This window comes from Phalangium opilio, unplaced genomic scaffold (assembly GCF_054372755.1).
Source record: "Phalangium opilio isolate 3A_F unplaced genomic scaffold, DU_Popi_V2 ptg001170l_1, whole genome shotgun sequence".
NCBI classification, from domain to species: Eukaryota; Metazoa; Arthropoda; class Arachnida; order Opiliones; family Phalangiidae; genus Phalangium; species Phalangium opilio.
In genome coordinates, this window is record NW_028324255.1 from 9,883,655 (window position 1) to 9,902,000 (window position 18,346).

At 35.2% G+C, this 18,346-nt stretch overlaps 2 protein-coding genes and 1 long non-coding RNA gene across 4 annotated transcripts; 2 read left to right on the forward strand and 1 right to left on the reverse strand.

Annotated features, from left to right (window-relative positions):
- Positions 1 to 1,424: 1,424 nt before the first annotated feature.
- Positions 1,425 to 17,816, reverse strand: LOC149587174 (uncharacterized). 2 transcript variants are annotated; one of them, XM_089863684.1, is made up of 10 exons: positions 17,701 to 17,816; positions 11,600 to 11,675; positions 3,422 to 3,703; positions 3,123 to 3,362; positions 2,972 to 3,065; positions 2,596 to 2,799; positions 2,327 to 2,530; positions 2,084 to 2,264; positions 1,949 to 2,025; positions 1,425 to 1,778 (listed from the first exon to the last, which is right to left on the reverse strand). In XM_089863684.1, the coding sequence occupies exons 3-10, from the start codon at positions 3,691 to 3,693 to the stop codon at positions 1,512 to 1,514; spliced, it is 1,539 nt and encodes a 512-aa protein (XP_089719810.1). In that variant the 5' UTR covers positions 3,694 to 3,703; positions 11,600 to 11,675; positions 17,701 to 17,816; the 3' UTR covers positions 1,425 to 1,511. The 2 variants fall into 2 exon arrangements, with proteins under 2 accessions (XP_089719810.1, XP_089719809.1); XM_089863683.1 differs by lacking the exons at positions 11,600 to 11,675; positions 17,701 to 17,816 and having other exon boundaries at positions 3,422 to 3,787.
- On the forward strand, positions 9,064 to 10,293 carry LOC149587175 (uncharacterized). The gene is made up of 2 exons (XR_016380294.1): positions 9,064 to 9,791; positions 9,900 to 10,293. It is a non-coding gene; the product is annotated as an uncharacterized LOC149587175 (long non-coding RNA).
- On the forward strand, positions 13,718 to 16,288 carry LOC149587176 (zinc finger MYM-type protein 1-like). The gene has a single exon (XM_089863505.1). It carries the CDS (start codon positions 13,718 to 13,720, stop codon positions 16,286 to 16,288), a length of 2,571 nt encoding a protein of 856 aa, XP_089719631.1.
- Positions 17,817 to 18,346: the final 530 nt, after the last annotated feature.

Genomic DNA, 18,346 nt, shown 5'->3' on the forward strand with positions numbered 1-18,346 from the left:
ACATGGGATGGCCTTTACACTCTTAAAAATATGCGTTCAACTTTAAACAAAAGTGCGTGCAGAGCCTTGCTACTGTGCTGGTACGGAATTGCGTTCAATGTTGCACGCCTTTGGCAGCGTGCGACATAGCACACTGAAAATGGCGTGCATATTTGAACACACGCGTGTCGCATAAATATGCGTTGAAATTGGGACAAATATGCGTTGAAATTGGGACAAATATGCGTTGAAATTGGGACAAATAAGCGTTGAAATTGGGACAAATATGCGTTGAAATTGGGACAAATATGCGTTGAAATTGGGACAAATATGCGTTGAAATTGGGACAAATATGCGTTGAAATTTGGACAAATATGCGTTTAAATTTGGACAAATATGCGTTTTAATTTGGACAAATATGCGTTGAAATTGGGACAAATATGCGTTGAAATTGGGACAAATAAGCGTTGAAATTGGGACAAATATGCGTTTAAATTTGGACAAATATGCGTTTAAATTTGGACAAATATGCGTTTAAATTTGGACAAATATGCGTTTAAATTTGGACAAATATGCGTTGAAATTTGGACAAATATGCGTTGAAATTTGGACAAATATGCGTTGAAATTTGGACAAATATGCGTTGAAATTTGGACAAATATGCGTTGAAATTGGGACAAATATGCGTTGAAATTGGGACAAATATGCGTTGAAATTGGGACAAATATGCGTTGAAATTGGGACAAATATGCGTTGAAATTGGGACAAATATGCGTTGAAATTGGGACAAATATGCGTTGAAATTGGGACAAATATGCGTTGAAATTGGGACAAATATGCGTTGAAATTGGGACAAATATGCGTTGAAATTGGGACAAATATGCGTTGAAATTGGGACAAATATGCTTTGAAATTGGGACAAATATGCGTTGAAATTGGGACAAATATGCGTTGAAATTGACGCAAATATGCGTTGAAATTGGGAAAAGCAAGCGCACAATTTCCTATAAATGTGCATTGAATTTCGGATAAAGAAGTGTACCACTTCGGATGGATATGCGTTCCAATTCGGATAAATAGGCCTTCAATCTAGGTTCTTTAATTTTATTGTTAATATTTATCTAATAATTGCACGTTCTGTTCAAAATATGATAAATACGCGGTAATTAAGATTAATAAAAGCTACTGTGCTTTGAACACCAAATCTGTTATTTGCCAAGGTCTCGTGAAAAATAAAAGGCGTTTTCAAGTTTGAAATCAAATTTTAATTCATTATTATTTTGAATCATTTTAAATCAAAATTTAATTCACTTCTTCAACTCTTCATAATGAATTTTAAATAAAAATTTAATTCATTTTTTAACTATTATTGTGAATTTTAAACAAAAATTTCATCCCTCAACGTTTGTAACAAATTTTCAGTGCAAAAATATTTCATTATTTTTTAAAAAAATGTGTGTTAAATTTTAAATCAATAATAACACATATTGTGACTCAAAGCTCAGCCAAAATTAATAATATTTGGTCAAAATTTATACTACCAACTTATTCACAGTATTAATAATGGAAGAGGAGATCTTTTCAGGCTGAATTTTATAATTTTCTGAAAAAAATTCCATCGTTCTTTTCAGTTCTTTGGGGTATTCCAACTGAAATGTGTAATATCCCGAGAACAAAGTGGCGACAGCCCCTTGAATACTGTTTACTTCGAACGTCTCCTTTTCGATAATGACCTCTACCTCTGAATTAAAGCAATCTTCACTGAAGAAGTGAATAATTGGAGCTGCATGTTTTGATTCCTATCAACGTTAAGATAACTGTTAACTAACCATATTTAACATTTTCTTAAGAAAACCACAAGTTTGTAACATTTGACCTCTTTCATACATAACTGTTCAATTAACTGCCTCATTAATATTATATAATACTACATAACTGTCAAAATATGGACAAAGTTTAAAAACCTTACATTGTGGGTCATCCATTTGCCAAGGTTTTCCCCAAAAAGGCATGGCATGAGTAAAATGCAAGCGCGGACCTCAAGTTCTACAAATATTTTTTTTAAATATGTTGAATATATTGTACTTGCAAGTTTAATAGTTACCATTTTTGGATTCGCTTGTCAATAACTCGGTTTGGTGTTTAACCATGTTTATCAACTTCTGAGCGTTTTTCTTTTTATCCAAAAGTTTAAATATTTTATCTGTTTTTTGATTAAAGTAATGCTTTAAAAGTGTTTCTGCCGACGGTCTCAAATCGAACATCATATTCAGTTCCTTAATCATCTATCATATGATAAAAAATTATATATATTGAACATATTTGGAATTTTTTCTCCCTCCCCTACCTGATATTTTTTGGACAACATGGGGAACCTTTCAATGACCTCCTTAACTGAATGTTCAAAGGCATACTTCTGTCTTGACTTCATTGTACGAAGCATTTTATCTTCAATAACCGATTGATCTGGATGCAATTTCATTGCTTCTTTTCGCAAAGTCACTGTATGATCCTCGATGCTATCATCATCCTCACCAATACCCGAAAGGGTCTATTTTCAACAACATGCTATAAATTTGATTGTTCGTATATTACATCATTCATAGGTCCTTTTACCACTGCACTCAATCGCTTAGCTTTATTTGGTGGAGATTCATCTCCTTCAGGTTGTGTTGCCAAATCTTTTAGCTTTTCATGTCTGCTTAAGTAACCCTTTGTGTTCTTTCCATGTCGTTCTTTCATTTCCATGACACTTTTCAAATTAGTGAATGACATGCGAAAATGACGAAACTTGTTTTTGAGTGATGTAGTCCATGTGTCCTATGGAAGGTTACTCACTATGAAATATCGCGCCACGTAAGGTAGCTTAACGTATTATGGGTTAATTTTATAGGTCTGAATTTTTATAGTAAACTAATCTTAAAAATCTAGTATTTCTGCATGGGTCGTTCCCTGGCAATTTGTATAATTTACCATAAGACTTAAAACTTACGTAACCAGAAGAAACGGAAAGTCTATCCCTGAGAAACTTGTGTTTTTTAATTAGCTGACTTCCTACAGTGTCATAATCCAATCCAGTTGGATACCTAAAATACAGAACTATGACAAAATCAAGGAAACTACGTCAAAAATCCTATGCCTACCAGCTATACTTGGTCATATCTTCAAACAATATATTGACGATCTGTGAACGAAATGACCTTTCGAATACTAGAGTGTTCTTTTCATTAATCAAGGTTAAAATAGCTGGAGATAGAGTAGGTATGACATAAGAGCAAGGAAGTCGTCTTTGGCTCAGATTAGTCGAAAGATTTCCATCATCTTCAGAAATTTGAACAACATCAGTGAAGTTTGATGGCGAGCTGCTAGTTGAAGAACTAGCCCTATTAATACCAAGTTATTTTAGCCCTTAAATTAATTTAGTTTTATCCGGTTGTCTTACATGACAGCTTCACCAGCCGCGTCCTCTTTGGTCTCATGTGCAATCACATTTATTTTTGACATACTTTCTGGTATTTTGTTTTTCTCATTGTAATTGACCCACTCCTTAAAACCATTATGAAAAATCTGGATTTTCTTAACTTTAAAGTTGGATTCTTCAAACAAATTTTCTATTTTTAAAGTAAACTCTTCCATCGTAGTTAATTCACTGCATGATAAGAGCTGTTTTTCTTCTTTGTACGTAACGTGATATTCAAACATTTTTAAGGCCATCTCTAAAAAGCTATTCCTTTAACATTACAATCTTGTGTTTAAGAATAATGACATCTTTTGAGTCAATTTGGTATGATTGTAAGGGAAAGCTATCTATTTCCTGGCCTGGGCTAATAATATTCCAATCTGTATCTTCCTCTCCACAGTTATAATGGTCCAAGTATTCAGTGCAATAGGTAGCCTTTCCACAAAGATACCACTTTTCAAGTATTTCCAATATGAAGTAAATTTTTAAAAATATAGGGTGCAAATTTTCAGAAACAAAAATTGGAAACAAATAACCTACTTTATACGTAACCGAATTATATATTATCTCAGATGCTGATTGGGTTTTTATTGGTTTAGATTTTGATTCAATTATATCTAATAATTTAGTTTTTAGCTTGGTCGGCAAGTTGTCAAAATGTATTTTTTTAGCTTTTGCAAAGTCTACATTCTGAATGCCGCTGTTACCGCATAATTCCCAGCACTGGAGTAGCTGGTGACGTTTTGAAAGTGTTGCTGCTATATTTCTAAAATTCCTTGATGTGGTAGCTATATTTTTAAAATATTGATGTTTAGCCTCGAATCTCATGCACCATAAACGAATCAAGGGTCCGTATAACTTAGTAAGTCTTGCGTAATGTATCATGTAATGGAGTTTAGGAGTTAAGCGCGAGTTCGGTATTGTTTTAAGCAATTTGAACAGATCTATTGTAATTTCATAAAGATACGAAAGCCATTTAGTGTCAACTACGGGTGCTGTCACTAGTTCTATAATTTCAATTAGTGTGAGAAGTAAAGTCCAATACGTATCACCTGAGGCTACCGCTGAACCAAATAAAATAGGGAAAAAATATAATAAGCACCTCTTTTGAGCGGCTGTACCCACTAGAGTGGTGCCTTCATTTAAAATTCCTTTGGTAATGGGTACGCATTTGTCTTTAATGTGCACTGTTAAAAATAATGGTTCATAAATGGTATAAAAAGGGTATATCCTCTCCCGCTGCATCATTAATGGTTTAAATTTTGCTAGACAATGGTGTGATTATGGTTTGTTTTGATTGGCAAACCATTGATGGTGCATGAATGGTTTATCTTAAATGTTTGACTGTTCCATATATGGTTTGATAATGGCATGTTAGGATAAGTGGTTAAAATATGGTTAAGAAATGGTTTATGTTAAAAACTTTTGACCATTCCATATATGGTTTGATAATGGAAAGTTGGCTATATGGTTCGAATTTGGTTTAAAAATAATTAACCATTTTTTCTCTATTCCATATATGGTTTGGTAATGGAAAGTCAGGATATCTGGTTAAAATATGGTATAAACATAGTTATACATTGTTCTATATTCCATATTAGGTTTGATAATGGAAAATTAGGGTATATGGTTAAAATTTGGTTTAAAAATAGTTAACAATTTTTACTCTATTCCATAACAAGCATAAAATTTAAACGTTGGCCCATTAGTTTAAATTTAAACTGTTGACACAGCCATAGTTTTTTCTTCTCAGAGTGACAATGACGTCACGGAGAGGTATTACACTGGACGTGTCTGTGTGTGTCTGTCTGTCACCGCGTTCGCAGTTAGCAAATCGTAGCTAACGTGTTCGCGATTTCCGGACCGAGTTCGCAGTACACAGAAATTGTGAAAATTTTACTTCCTTGCTTTATCCATCTTATTTAACGCTAATCTTTAACTCTCCATTACACCTTCATCTGCTGTCTAACCGCCATTGTTTCACCCAATGCCAACCGCTATTTAATGGCTTCTAAAAACAACACTGTGCACTCGCCTTTCGTGTACACCGCAAGCACAATAATCTGTTCTTATTGTCTTCTAACACCACCATCTACTGGTCTTTCGTCTATACCACATAGACACCAATCTGCAACATTGGCTTCTACTCCATCATCGTCGTTAGGCTTAAAATGTACGCGGCGAGGGGCTAGGATTAAGATAAACGTCTAGCCACCCAATGGCAGGGCTTCCACCAAAGGTTCACGCAATCGCGCATTTTCTTATCCCATAGTGTGAATCAATCGCCTTATATACCCTAAATTTACAAAAGATCTGATATAGGTGATCCCGAGAAGTATAACGTTAAAGATATCTGTGATTAAAATTATTTTAGGAATTAAGATTCATAAACCGACTTAACTATAATTAACGTAAAACACTGACGATTAAAATATTTAATATCAGTTACATTTATTTAACTATTTAAGATAAACCTCTTTCTTTGGAATGACACAAGAGAGAGTTTATATAGAACGAGTAATGAAGATTGCATCTGAATCGAAACACTACACGCATACCAAAGTTAATATCATGTTAATATAAAGCGAGTAGGATGAAAAGATCTGTTACAAAACGGTAACATTTTCTTTTTGCAGAATATTGAAAGGAAATATTTTAAATATTTTTCGGCATTACGATTCTTTTAGTAGTTGTGTAGGTGTAAAACTCTGTTTCATGTCAATATTTAAGAACATCTTTTGATATTAACATTTCAAATTTGGTGTTTAATTTTTAATTCAGCTTTACTACATTTATATATAGTGTAAACGAAAATTATAACTTCAATAGATGATATGAATATTAATACTTCATTTAAACGATCGGTTCTATGAAATAATATGTCTTAGATAAAAACGAAAATTGACCTTGTTTCGTGCCCTCTTTAAGGAGGTCTTTACGGTTCAGAGTGAGCCGAAAGTTAAATCCACATTTAAGTGATAGATATTAGGTTCGCATTAGAATTGAGGATACATTGAAAATGATTATACGCTTCAACCTTTACAAATGCCCTTGGCAATAACTCGCCAAATGCGAACTATGTATTTCCGGTTTTTCTCATTAACTAATGGACCTGTGTTTAGAAAGTGAATTTTTGTTTGAAAGAGTACGCCCTCGTCTCAACTCGGAGACGTTTATTTTGGTTTCCCAACTTTTAATGAAACCATTTACTATTTATTTTTTATTACCTCTCCGAGTGAATTATTTCACGGAGAGGTCCGAGTTTCGAGGTGAGTGTCTGTTGCTACACCCCAGGGGACCGCGTTCTCAGTTTGCAAATCGGAGCAAAAGTGTGCTCAATTTCCGAACCGCATATACAGTACCCGGAAATTTCTAAAATTGTATTCCTCTTACACTGTCTAACACTACCAACTTCTTGTTTTTGTCCATCCCACATGGACACCAGTCTGTACTTACTGGCTTCAATACACCACCATCATCCGGTCTTTTGTCCTTAGCACATGGACACCAGTCTGTGCTTACTGGCTTCTATCTCTATCATCATCGTTAAGGTTAAGACAGACGCAGTGATCAGCTAGGGTTACGAGAAACGTCTAGCCTCCCAATGGTGGGGCTTCCATCAAAAGTTCACGCAGTCGCGCTGCCCTTATCAATATCTGAGATTTGAGTACAGCGAAACAGCAGGCGTATCCTTCATTTCAAACGTCAATATTAGTCAAGTCTCTCAAGAATGTCTAATTATTTTTTTTAAAACGATGTAACGCTCAACAAGGTGAATAATTAACGAAGAAAATATATAATATTAATTATATTTATTTTAGAATTTAAGATAATCTGGTTTATCAACTCAAAATTAATACAGACAGAGTTAAATAGCAGTATATGTGTTTGTCTGTGTGTGTCTGTCCGTTGCTATAATAATTCTCTGCGTTAACAGTTCGCTTGTGTAAAGAAATCTTTCAAAACTTTAATATTTCCTTTTTTCGTAATATAAATTGATTTCATGGAAATATTTTCGTAATTTCGATTCTTTTAGTAGTTAGGTAGTTTTAACTCTCTGTTTCATTTTGAGATTCCAAGGATATTCTTAAATATTATTATTTGAAATGGCTGTTTATATATTACTTAAGCTATACTACATCTGTATATAGAATAATCCTTGCTTTAGATAATACAAAAAGAACGCGAAGGCTTATACTTCGTCGGAAAACTCAACCATTATCCATAATAGGCCTAGAGAATCAAAGAGTAGACAATTGAGGCCCGAGGTGAATTAAAATATGGGTTTTGTTATTCGTCTCTGTAATGAAGAGACATTAACGGTTCAGAGTGAGCCGAAAGTCAAATATACATTTAAATAATCGGGTTTAGATTTTAAACTAAAATAAAGCATTATGGTGGCCATCAGATTATTGAAAGGTCCTGTCGTAATCGGTTTCTAGCTACTATGAATATAGTTGGGGTGAAACGAGAGGATGGTGTTTACACGGCAATCGAGAAGTTAATGTAGAATTCATCATAAAGGGTATAAATATCATCCATGGTGGGAATAATAACGGTTAAAATATCATCGATTATGGGAATAATAACGGTTTAAAAAACATCCATGATGGGAATAATAACGGTTAAAATATCATCCATGATAGGCATAGTAACGGTTAAAAGAACACCCATGATGGGAACAATAAGGGGTTAAATAACATCCATGGTGGGAATAATAACGGGTTAAGAAACATCCATGGTTGGAATAATGATAGTTTAAATAACATCCATGATGGGAATAATAATGGTTAAATTATCATCGATTATAGGAATATTAACGGTATAAAAATATCCATGATGGGAATTATAACGGTTAAAATATCATCCATGATAGGCATAATAACGGTTAAAAGAACACCCATGATGGGAATAATAACGGGTTAAATAACATCCATGGTGGGAATAATAACGGGTTATGAAACATCCATGGTTGGAATAATGATGGTTTAAATAACATCCATGATGGGAATAATGATGGTTTAAATAACATCCATAATGAGAATGATATTGGTGCTGTACCGATCCATTACATATGCCCATAATGGTTTAAATAACATCCATAATGAGAATGATATTGGTGCTATACCGATCCATTACATATGCCCATAATGGTTTAAATAACATCCATGATGGGAATGATATTGGTGCTGTACCGATCCATTACGTATGCCCATAAGGGTTCAAAAACAAACCGGATAGGGTTTGGTTTTCTGACAAAAGTGATATATCCATTAATGGAATAGAAGTAAACCATTATTTTTTACAGTGTGTAAATCCCCGTAAGAAAAATTGGTAATTTTTTCATTGATATCACCCAACGACATAAGGTCTTCCCCTACAATATGGTTAACAACGAGATTAAGAATCATTGGTGCTACACCCTCAAAAATGTCATGCATTATGTCCGGGGGTAACGATTGTGTAATTTTAAAATCAGGTAAAATTGAAAATGGGGATGGACCTGTTACACCATAAATCCTTATATTATTTGGATCTTTTGTAATAGCATCTAGATGATAATTGTGAACTTCTTCAGACCTTAAAACCATTTTAGATTCTTCAAAACAACTCCTTAGATTTTTATTTTGTCGCCATCTATGATGGAGAAAAAATATTACGGAGACATAAAAGACATAAAAACGGAAGATTAGCTCCGCCTTCGTCGTCAGCTCCGCCTTCGTCGTCGTCTCGCCTTCGCTCTCTTTAAACTACTCCAGAGCAATGAGATAGAATATATATATGAAACCTAGAGTCACAACGTGAGATCTCGAGATCGACGTTTCGCAATACACCTTTTATCGAGCATGAATCTTTATCAAATACGGGTGGCGCCACCCTAAGAACTTTTTTATTAACGTCTGCTGCTATAATCTGTGTAACAAGCTGTCAAGATAGTTTTTAAACGTGTTAAATAAAATACGCATACGCGAGTATTTGAATTGTAACTCTATCTATCTCATAGAGATCTAACTCATTGCTCCAGAGCCGCATTGTAGCCGTAACAGGCTGAGAAATAAGGATTTTTTTTGCTGAGCGCGTGATCGAGTTGGCTTCGTTTGATTTTTGCACATAACGACTTCTAAAGCCTTCCGTTAACGGTAATCAAACTTAATTTTCAGTGATTTAAACTATTTTTCGTGTTATCGCCGTCTTTTGGTTTTATCTACTGGCAGCGTTTTGCCATAGGTCTTGGAAAAGCTCGTATTGTTTGTTCCTCGGGACTCATGACGGGGCTTTTCTATAACTGTGTTTGAGACCTTACTAAAAATACCTCCACTATCATGTTTTCGCTGTTATTCTTTGAATTTCGGTAATTAAACGTGCGGACTCGACATTTTTTGTTGCTCACTGCATTCCGCTAACGGTGTTTAATTTTTTAATTCGGTTTCATCGTTATTTGGCTCATTTTCGCCGAAAGTGACGCTGTAACGCCGACGTGGATATTGCCTAGTCCTTGTCTCAGACCGTCCTAAAAAGTTTAAAATTCATTATGCCGTCTGCTAAACACTATGATCTCATTTAAATTGTGCGGAAACGTGTTTTAAACTAATATGGGTCATTCCAAGGACACGTGTCTTTTGTGTGACCTCTTTATGTTCGGCTCCCTGTCATTGTAGCCGTAACAGGCTGAGAAATAAGGATTTTTTGGGGTTTGTTGTATCTCGGCTTTTGTTGAGGAGATATTCTTTATACGATTTCAATATTAATTAGCAATGTTACTGTATATAAGTAAGGCATTAATTATACAGTGCCTAAATATAGTTTTTGTAATAATTATCCTTTGCTATTAAATCAATATGGAGTTCATTATACATTGCTAAAATACATTAGAAAGCGCGACAAAATTGTAAGGGTTTACTTGTAACCTCTTGTTTTATCAATCATGCAGTGACGGCAAATTCTGCCAGAGGAAAAAGATTGCCTAAAACCCCCGACACTCTGAGATGACAAGTTATCTGCAGAAATGGTTGCCACAGAACCCTTAACGGTGGTTCCATTAACACTTATTCCATTGGTCTGAAAGTATTCAATGTCATCTAGCAGAGGCTTTAAAATTTTGGGATATCCATATTTCTTAACGAAAGTATATCTCACCACTAACGCCAATTTTATGCTACTCAGTTTACTCCTATGTTTAGCACTAATGTTGCCCACGGTAAAGTATATTAGAGTAACTTTGTGTTTGCCTCGTTTCGCACCCAGAGGGTTGATTAATTCGACTTCATCCAAGTAAAAATGGAGTCGTACATGTTTAGAATTTTTTCCGAAAAACGTATGGTTCTTACAAATACTTCCGTCATGAAAATCTGTTAGAAACCGCTCCTTACAATTATCGCGTTGAGAGTTTAATTCTTCCCACGTATCACTATGTTCCAAATAACGCTTAAGCACTTTCAATACTGAGACATAGCTTAAAGTATGCTTAACAACTCTTGAATTTGACTCTCTCAGTCCCAAGAATGTAATTCGTTGCCTCTACTAAATGAAGATTTTCTTTACAATATTTGTAAAGGTAATACTCGCTCCTTACAATACTTAAAAAAGAATTGGACCAACTTAAAGCTTCTAGAGTCGCGTCTCGTATAGTAGCAGTTCCGTTAGAAAATACTTCAATAAATAATTCTAGTAAAGCGCCAATATTATTAGCAATAGTGGTTGAAATTGAAATTGGCAATTTGTGTTTTTCCCTAATTTCTAAAATCATCAAAGCAGCAAATCTTTCAAGATCCGATAAGTTAACTCGTCTATTATCTATATTTGAATCATCATTGTCATCAGAATCTGAGGAATTGTTATCGATATTGATCTCTGCCATAGAAGGGCATGTTAATAAAGGGTTATCCGTGTTAACTACGCTACAATTATCCAAAGGATGACCCTTAATTATGTGGTTTCTATATAGGTGTGATCTTAAAGAGCCAAAGTTTCGGAATCCTTTAGAGCAAGGCTCAAATATACATTTAAAATACCGATTTGGTTCATGCGAGTGCAATAGCCGTATATGTTTCAACCAGGATAAAAATGTAAATCTCTTAATGTTGCAAAAGTAGCACGTAAACGTCACCATTTCCTATACTGACATTGAACATAAAACTAAATGCATGTGGAAAGGCTTACCATATAAATTACTAAAATATGGACTTTTATAGAGACAGGTGGATAAAGTGTGATTCTGTTAATATATGTTTTATATCTGAAAAGATAACATGAATTATTATTCTGGAAAGACTTAAAAAAATTACCACACAAAAAGGGAAATTTCATTATAATTTTTCAATTATTATTCGATAGTTAACAACGATTTAATAGAGTAATATTTGCTGAGGGGGGTGAGACGTTATTGGTTTTTCAGCCAATGAAATTAACAAGCCAACAGATGGCGTCACCTTCTGGTGGCTATAGAGCTCATGTTAAATTCTGCCGCCAAAATGGCGAATGGGCGGAGTTTAATGTCACCCTCCCCGTAACCGATAGAACTCTATTCTTGATAGCCATTCAACTCATTTAAAGACTAGTTCCCACTTGGTGGGAGAGAAAAGTATTCGCAGCGAAAGAAGTGCGTGTACGACGTACAATCAGAATAAAGACTTTTTTGCCGGCAGTAGCGCCGCCAGCAGTAGGCACGGGTAGGCACGTGCCTACGTTGAAAAATTTTGGCCTACTTGGGGGGGCCTCCATATTTTTAAAAACGTGCCTATAGAGGCCTTCAAATAAAATTTTATTTCTTACTGTAACAGCGTTTAATTACTTTATGTACTTTCACGGTTTATATTTCTATTTGTTAAAATCAAACACAACATCACACACCTGCATTCACTCCCCTAAGGGTCCGTTAGTACCTGTTTGATATATTCGCTACATTATGCCTTTTTAATGTACAAGAGAGCATTTCAAAAACCCGTTCTCTTTATATTCTAAAGAACAAGATCCCCCGCTAAATTGTTGACCGTTGACCCCAGGTTACACCTCTCGCATTAAAACTAGAAAGGACCTAAAAACGTAGGGGGCATACGTCGCGCAGAGGAATAAAATCTTCCAACTCTAAACTAGTATCGACAACACCCGAGATTATACGAGAGTAAATTTTTGGGTCATTCAGGCTTCGCTAGTGGTGTCAAGCAACAATGGCGAAGGCGAACGAAAGAGGCGTTGTGCACGTGCCTACGTGCACAAAGCCAACTTATAGAGGACAATACATTCACGTCCCCGTCCGACAGTCGTCCCCCCCCGCCGCCGTCACATTTCTCGTAGTGGATCCGAAAAATTCCGTTCCCACTCCCTTTGTTCACAGGTTTGATGCAAAAGGCGCCTTTTTGTGAAAACCATGTCATATTTTTCATTTCGTCTTGTTGAGCAGAGCAAACTAGTCATCTTGTAGTAGAGCTTAAATTTTTAAGACTAAACAAAACAAGTCTTTTTTAAGACTAAACAACAGTCTTTTTTAAGACTAAACAACAGTCTTTTTTAAGACTAAACAAAACAAGTCTTTTTTAAGACTAAACAACAGTCTTTTTTAAGACTAAACAACAGTCTTTTTTAAGACTAAACAACAGTCTTTTTTAAGACTAAACAACAGTCTTTTTTAAGACTAAACAACAGTCTTTTTTAAGACTAAACAACAGTCTTTTTTAAGACTAAACAACAGTCTTTTTTAAGACTAAACAACAGTCTTTTTTAAGACTAAACAACAGTCTTTTTTAAGACTAAACAACAGTCTTTTTTAAGACTAAACAACAGTCTTTTTTAAGACTAAACAACAGTCTTTTTTAAGACTAAACAGTCTTTTTTAAGACTAAACAACAGTCTTTTTTAAGACTAAACAGTCTTTTTTAAGACTAAACAGTCTTTTTTAAGACTAAACAACAGTCTTTTTTAAGACTAAACAGTCTTTTTTAAGACTAAACAGTCTTTTTTAAGACTAAACAACAGTCTTTTTTAAGACTAAACAACAGTCGTTTTTAAGGCTAAACAACAGTCTTTTTTAAGACTATACAACAGTCTTTTCTTAAGGCTAAACAAGTCTTTTTTAAGACTAAACAACAGTCTTTTCTTAAGGCTAAACAAGTCTTTTTTAAGACTAAACAACAGTCTTTTTTAAGACTAAACAACAGTCTTTTTTAAGACTAAACAACAGTCTTTTCTTAAGGCTAAACAAGTCTTTTTTTAAGACTAAAACCCGGTCTTTTTAAGACTATAAACCCAAGCGTTTACTATAGATAGTTTAAAACTAGAAATATGAACTCAAGGAAATTCATTTCGGGGGCCCAAAAACGTCAAAAAAGAAAGAGAGATGAAATATTAGTTGATAATCAGAGAGGTGCAATGGAACGGTTTTTGCAACCATCATTTATGGGGAATGTTAGTAGTCTCGGTGAGAACCATGAGGTTCAGGAGCACGATGTAGAATGCGAAACTGAAGCTGAAAAACATAATTCCGAAACTTTGATAACCACTCAAGGCATTCTTCCTGAAATAAATGCTTTCGAGCTTTCAGGTTCAGAAATGGTTACCGAAGAAGCACTGAAAATTAGAGATACCGATACAGATATAATTGAAAAGCAAAAGCCCATTAAAAACTGGAGTAAAGAGGAGGGAAGTACAAAATCATTATCAAATTTAAATGCTTTGGATATTAGTTTGGATAAAGATTGTTTGCCCGTTCAGCCAAACCTGGGTTCTTTCCCAAAAACTTTAATTGGTGGCAAAAATCGAGGCTTCAATTATTCTTGGTACAGCAAATTTGAAATGCTCGAATACTCCGTAGCAAAGGATAAGGTTTATTGCTTTTGTTGTAGGCATTTTCCGAGTAGAAGAAGTACGACTTTTATTACTGGGTTTTCGGACTGGAAAAATATGGCAAAAAAATTTGAAGAGCATTTTAACTCGTCTAAATCTTCTCATCAACAATCATATCCAAAATACTTGGATTATTTGGAAACGAAAGCTAGCGGTTCAGTAGCGTGTCAGGTTAATGACCATCATAGAGTGGATGTTATTAGAAACCGACATGTGCTATCCGCACACGTGCAAATAATAATACTCTGCGCCCAACAAGATCTCGCCCTGCGGGGCCATAGGTCTGATGACCGAAATGGAAACAGAGGCAACTTTGTTGAGATTTTAGACCTTTTGAAAACAAAATGCCCTGATTTGAGAGACAAGTGCGAAAACATGCCTAATAACGCCAAATATATGCATAGTACAATTCAAAATGAACTAATTAATATTTGTGGAAATTTAGTAAGGAAAATGATTTTACAAGAACTAAATGAATCCGGTGGAATTTATTCTGTTATTGCCGATGAAACAAGAGACAACGCGGGTGTACAGCAGTTGAGTGTATGTCTTAGATATACTAGAATTAGAGATGAAGCCGTCATAGAAAGGTTTTTGGGGTATACAGATTTACATAAATTTGATTCCGAGAACATTTCATTGGCCATTATCAAGCTTCTTAAGGATTGTGGTTTAAAAATAGGAAACTGCGTAGCACAGACCTATGATGGGGCTAGCGTTATGAGTGGGCATGTAAACGGAGTGCGAGTGAAAATTGAAGCGGCAGTTGGTGGGAATTGTCCGTATGTGCATTGCTACGCCCACAGGTTAAATTTAGTTTTGGTTGACTGTTGCTCCAACATCTTGGCAGTCCGAGAATTGCTCGGTCTTCTACAAGCAATATACAACTTTCAAAGTAATTCGGTTATAAGAAGCGCATATTTTGAAGACTCCCAGAAAGAATTAGGTTATGACAAGATTCTAAAAATGCCACAAAGTTACAACACAAGGTGGTCAAGCAAAAAAAAAGGCCTTCACTATTTTAGACATAGGTTCAATGCCGTGATTTTAGCATTAGAGAATGTTATTGAGAAGGGAAAGTCTGAAGAAGCAGCCGAGTGCCGCGGGTATATTTCTCAATTACAAAACTTTAACAACTTAATTTTGATTGTGGCTTTAGATGAAGTATTGGGTATTACAAACTCCCTTTCTGAATATTTGCAAAGTCCGAATGTTGTCTTCACACAAGCAATTGTTATTTGTGAAGCTACTGTAGGAAATTTAGAAAATGTTAGAAACTCTGAGAAGCTGGACTTAATTTGGGAAGAAGCTTCAAAGTTGGCTGAGTCCGCTTTTATCCCTGTGCCAGAACGTACCAGCGAACCTTTAGCTTCACGGAAACGTAAGATAATCCCTAATATGAGACTGCGAGACAGTGTAATTATTACCACGACAGGTAACCGACAAACGGAAGTAAAAACCATAATTGGCCAGATGAGAGTCATTTACTTCGAACTCATTGATGAATTTGTATCAGAAATGAAAAAAAGGCTTTTAGAAAACGCGACACTATACAAAGGTATAATGGCGTCTGATCCTCATTCGGAAAACTTTCTTAACGAAAAGGAAGTCACAGCTTACTGTCAAAAGTACAGCCGGCTGGATTTTGACCTCGATTCTTTGAAAGGTCAGATAAACATAGCTAGAAATATAATAAAATCCAAAAATTTGAATAGTGTGGCCGAATGTTACAAGTATTTATTGCCAATGAAAGATGGCTTTCGGGATCTAGTAAAATATTACAATGTTGTTTTGTGCATTCCCGTGGCCAATACAGTTTCAGAAAGAAGTTTCAGTTCCCTGAATAGAATTGAAACACGATTACGTACTACAATGGGGGAGGAAAGGTTATCAGACCTGGCCATACTTTCAATTAATCGTGATCTATCTAACTACATAAGAGACAATCCTATGTTAGTGGTCGATGAATTCGGAAAAGCCTCGAACAGAAGAATTTCATTCTTTGACTAAATGTATGAGTAGGGATAGCTGGGACACGGGTGCCAAAAAGTCCGTACTTCTAATAATCTCACAAAAAAAGGAAAACCCCCTTAAAAACTAGAGATATTCCTCAAAATCCTGAAATACATTCCAAAATTCGAAAATATTACTGAAATATACAAAACCACTTACACTAAATATATATATATATATATATATATATATATATATATATATATATATATATATATATATGCATCATGATGCATGATAATTTTTTAAAAACAAAGGGGGAGGGGGCCTCTAGATCACGCTGTGCCTACGCGAGAAAAAATCCTGGCGGCGCTACTGTTTGCCGGTGAAACTAAACGGTCAGCTATTATTCAAAAAACTTCGCCAAATGGGAGCAAAGCTTAGTAGGTGGAGGATAAAGCTTTGCTTTTTAATGGAATAGTGGGGAACCAATGGTGATTTCACAAGAGCGGGAGACAATGTTGAAAAGCCGGTTATAAGGGAAAATTTAAGTTTTGGTTTTAGAAATCAATCCATAGCTTGAATAAAAATATCCAGAAACCCTGATCACTAAATTTTGGTAAAGACAGAAAAGCTAATACCAAATATTTGTTTGTTTAGTTGTAAATCGAAACCGTTAACTTTTGAATGAAAGGAAACCTCAGTGCTTAAAAATCCATGTAAAGCAAACTGGATATTATGAGGTTAGGTTCTCCTACGTTTGTGAAGGGAGCTTTAGACGTGAGACATCTTCCAAACATCCCCGAATATTTACTAGCCCCTCCTATTGTATTATTGGAGCCCGCGCGTGGAGAGATTTTTGGCGGGAAATAGGGAAAAGCGTCCTTCAATACCAGTTTTTAGACACGTTAAGCAACCACGTTATTGAAAACAAACGTGTACGTTAAACCATTTTCATATAAAAAAAGAATTGTCCAAGGTCGCTAGAGAGATTAAGTAAACCAAAAAGGTGGACTAGAGGTATGTCTCAATAAAAGAAACCAGTGTTTAGTTACCCAGGTTGGCTTAATCTCTCTATTTTGAGTAAAAAGCAGCATTGACGAAATTATCAAAAAGCTACGTCACAAAATATTGAGAAAATAAAATGAATTAAAATACATCCCAAAAAATTAAAATGTGGGCCAGAACTTCCAGAAGACGACAACCTGACCATTTTATTAAATTTGTGGTGAGTTAGGGTTCGGTGTGGTTAGGGTGTGGTTAGGTTCAAAGGCGGGCCAGGTTGCCCTCTTTCAGAATATTTTTTTGTACGGATTATACATTCTTGACATTAGGTTAAAGAGTTAACAACGGACGCTACAATAGTACTATTTGAATGAAATATATTTTCTGGCAATCACCCATATAAACATTAAAATTTTACAAATTCCCTTTTTGTTTTTAAATTAAAACAATGAAAGCTCGCTTACCTTTAGAACCGATTCTTCCTGGAGTAGCTTTTCGAATTTTATAATTAATATATTTGTGGATTATTATTTCCCGGTAGACAAAAAGTCCGTTGCAGTATGGTGGAACACGATGGCTTAGAGACTTCGAGAACAGTGGCTAAAGAAAATGGCCAAAGAGACGCGGAGAGGTATAGTCGCGAAAGGCTTGACGTTTTCGCCCCCTCTCTTTATTTGTAAAGGGTTCTGGATTTAGCCCCAATTTTCTTGGAAATGGGACAGTAAGCCCCTTTCCAACCCCCACCGCTGAAAATTGAATACGAAAAACTAGCCGAAACAGGTTTTTGAACGCTCTGAAAAGCATTGCACACAAGAGAAATTCAGTGCGATGAAATATGAACACTTGCGTGCAAAATTAAACGCAGTTTAAACGCATATTTTTAAGAGTGTATAGTCAATCTCAAGTTTGACGTTGGTAGTAGCAATTTTTTTAAACATGTATATATTAATTGAGCCAGCTCGGCTCGGCTCGATCATTATAGAGCCGAGCCGCCGTTTTTTTGACTAGAGCCGAGCCGAGCTTTTAAAAAGCTCGCTCAGCTCGGCTCGAGAACAGTCCTAATAATACTTCTATTTATTGAAAACTTCACTGGTGGGTTGTAATACATAG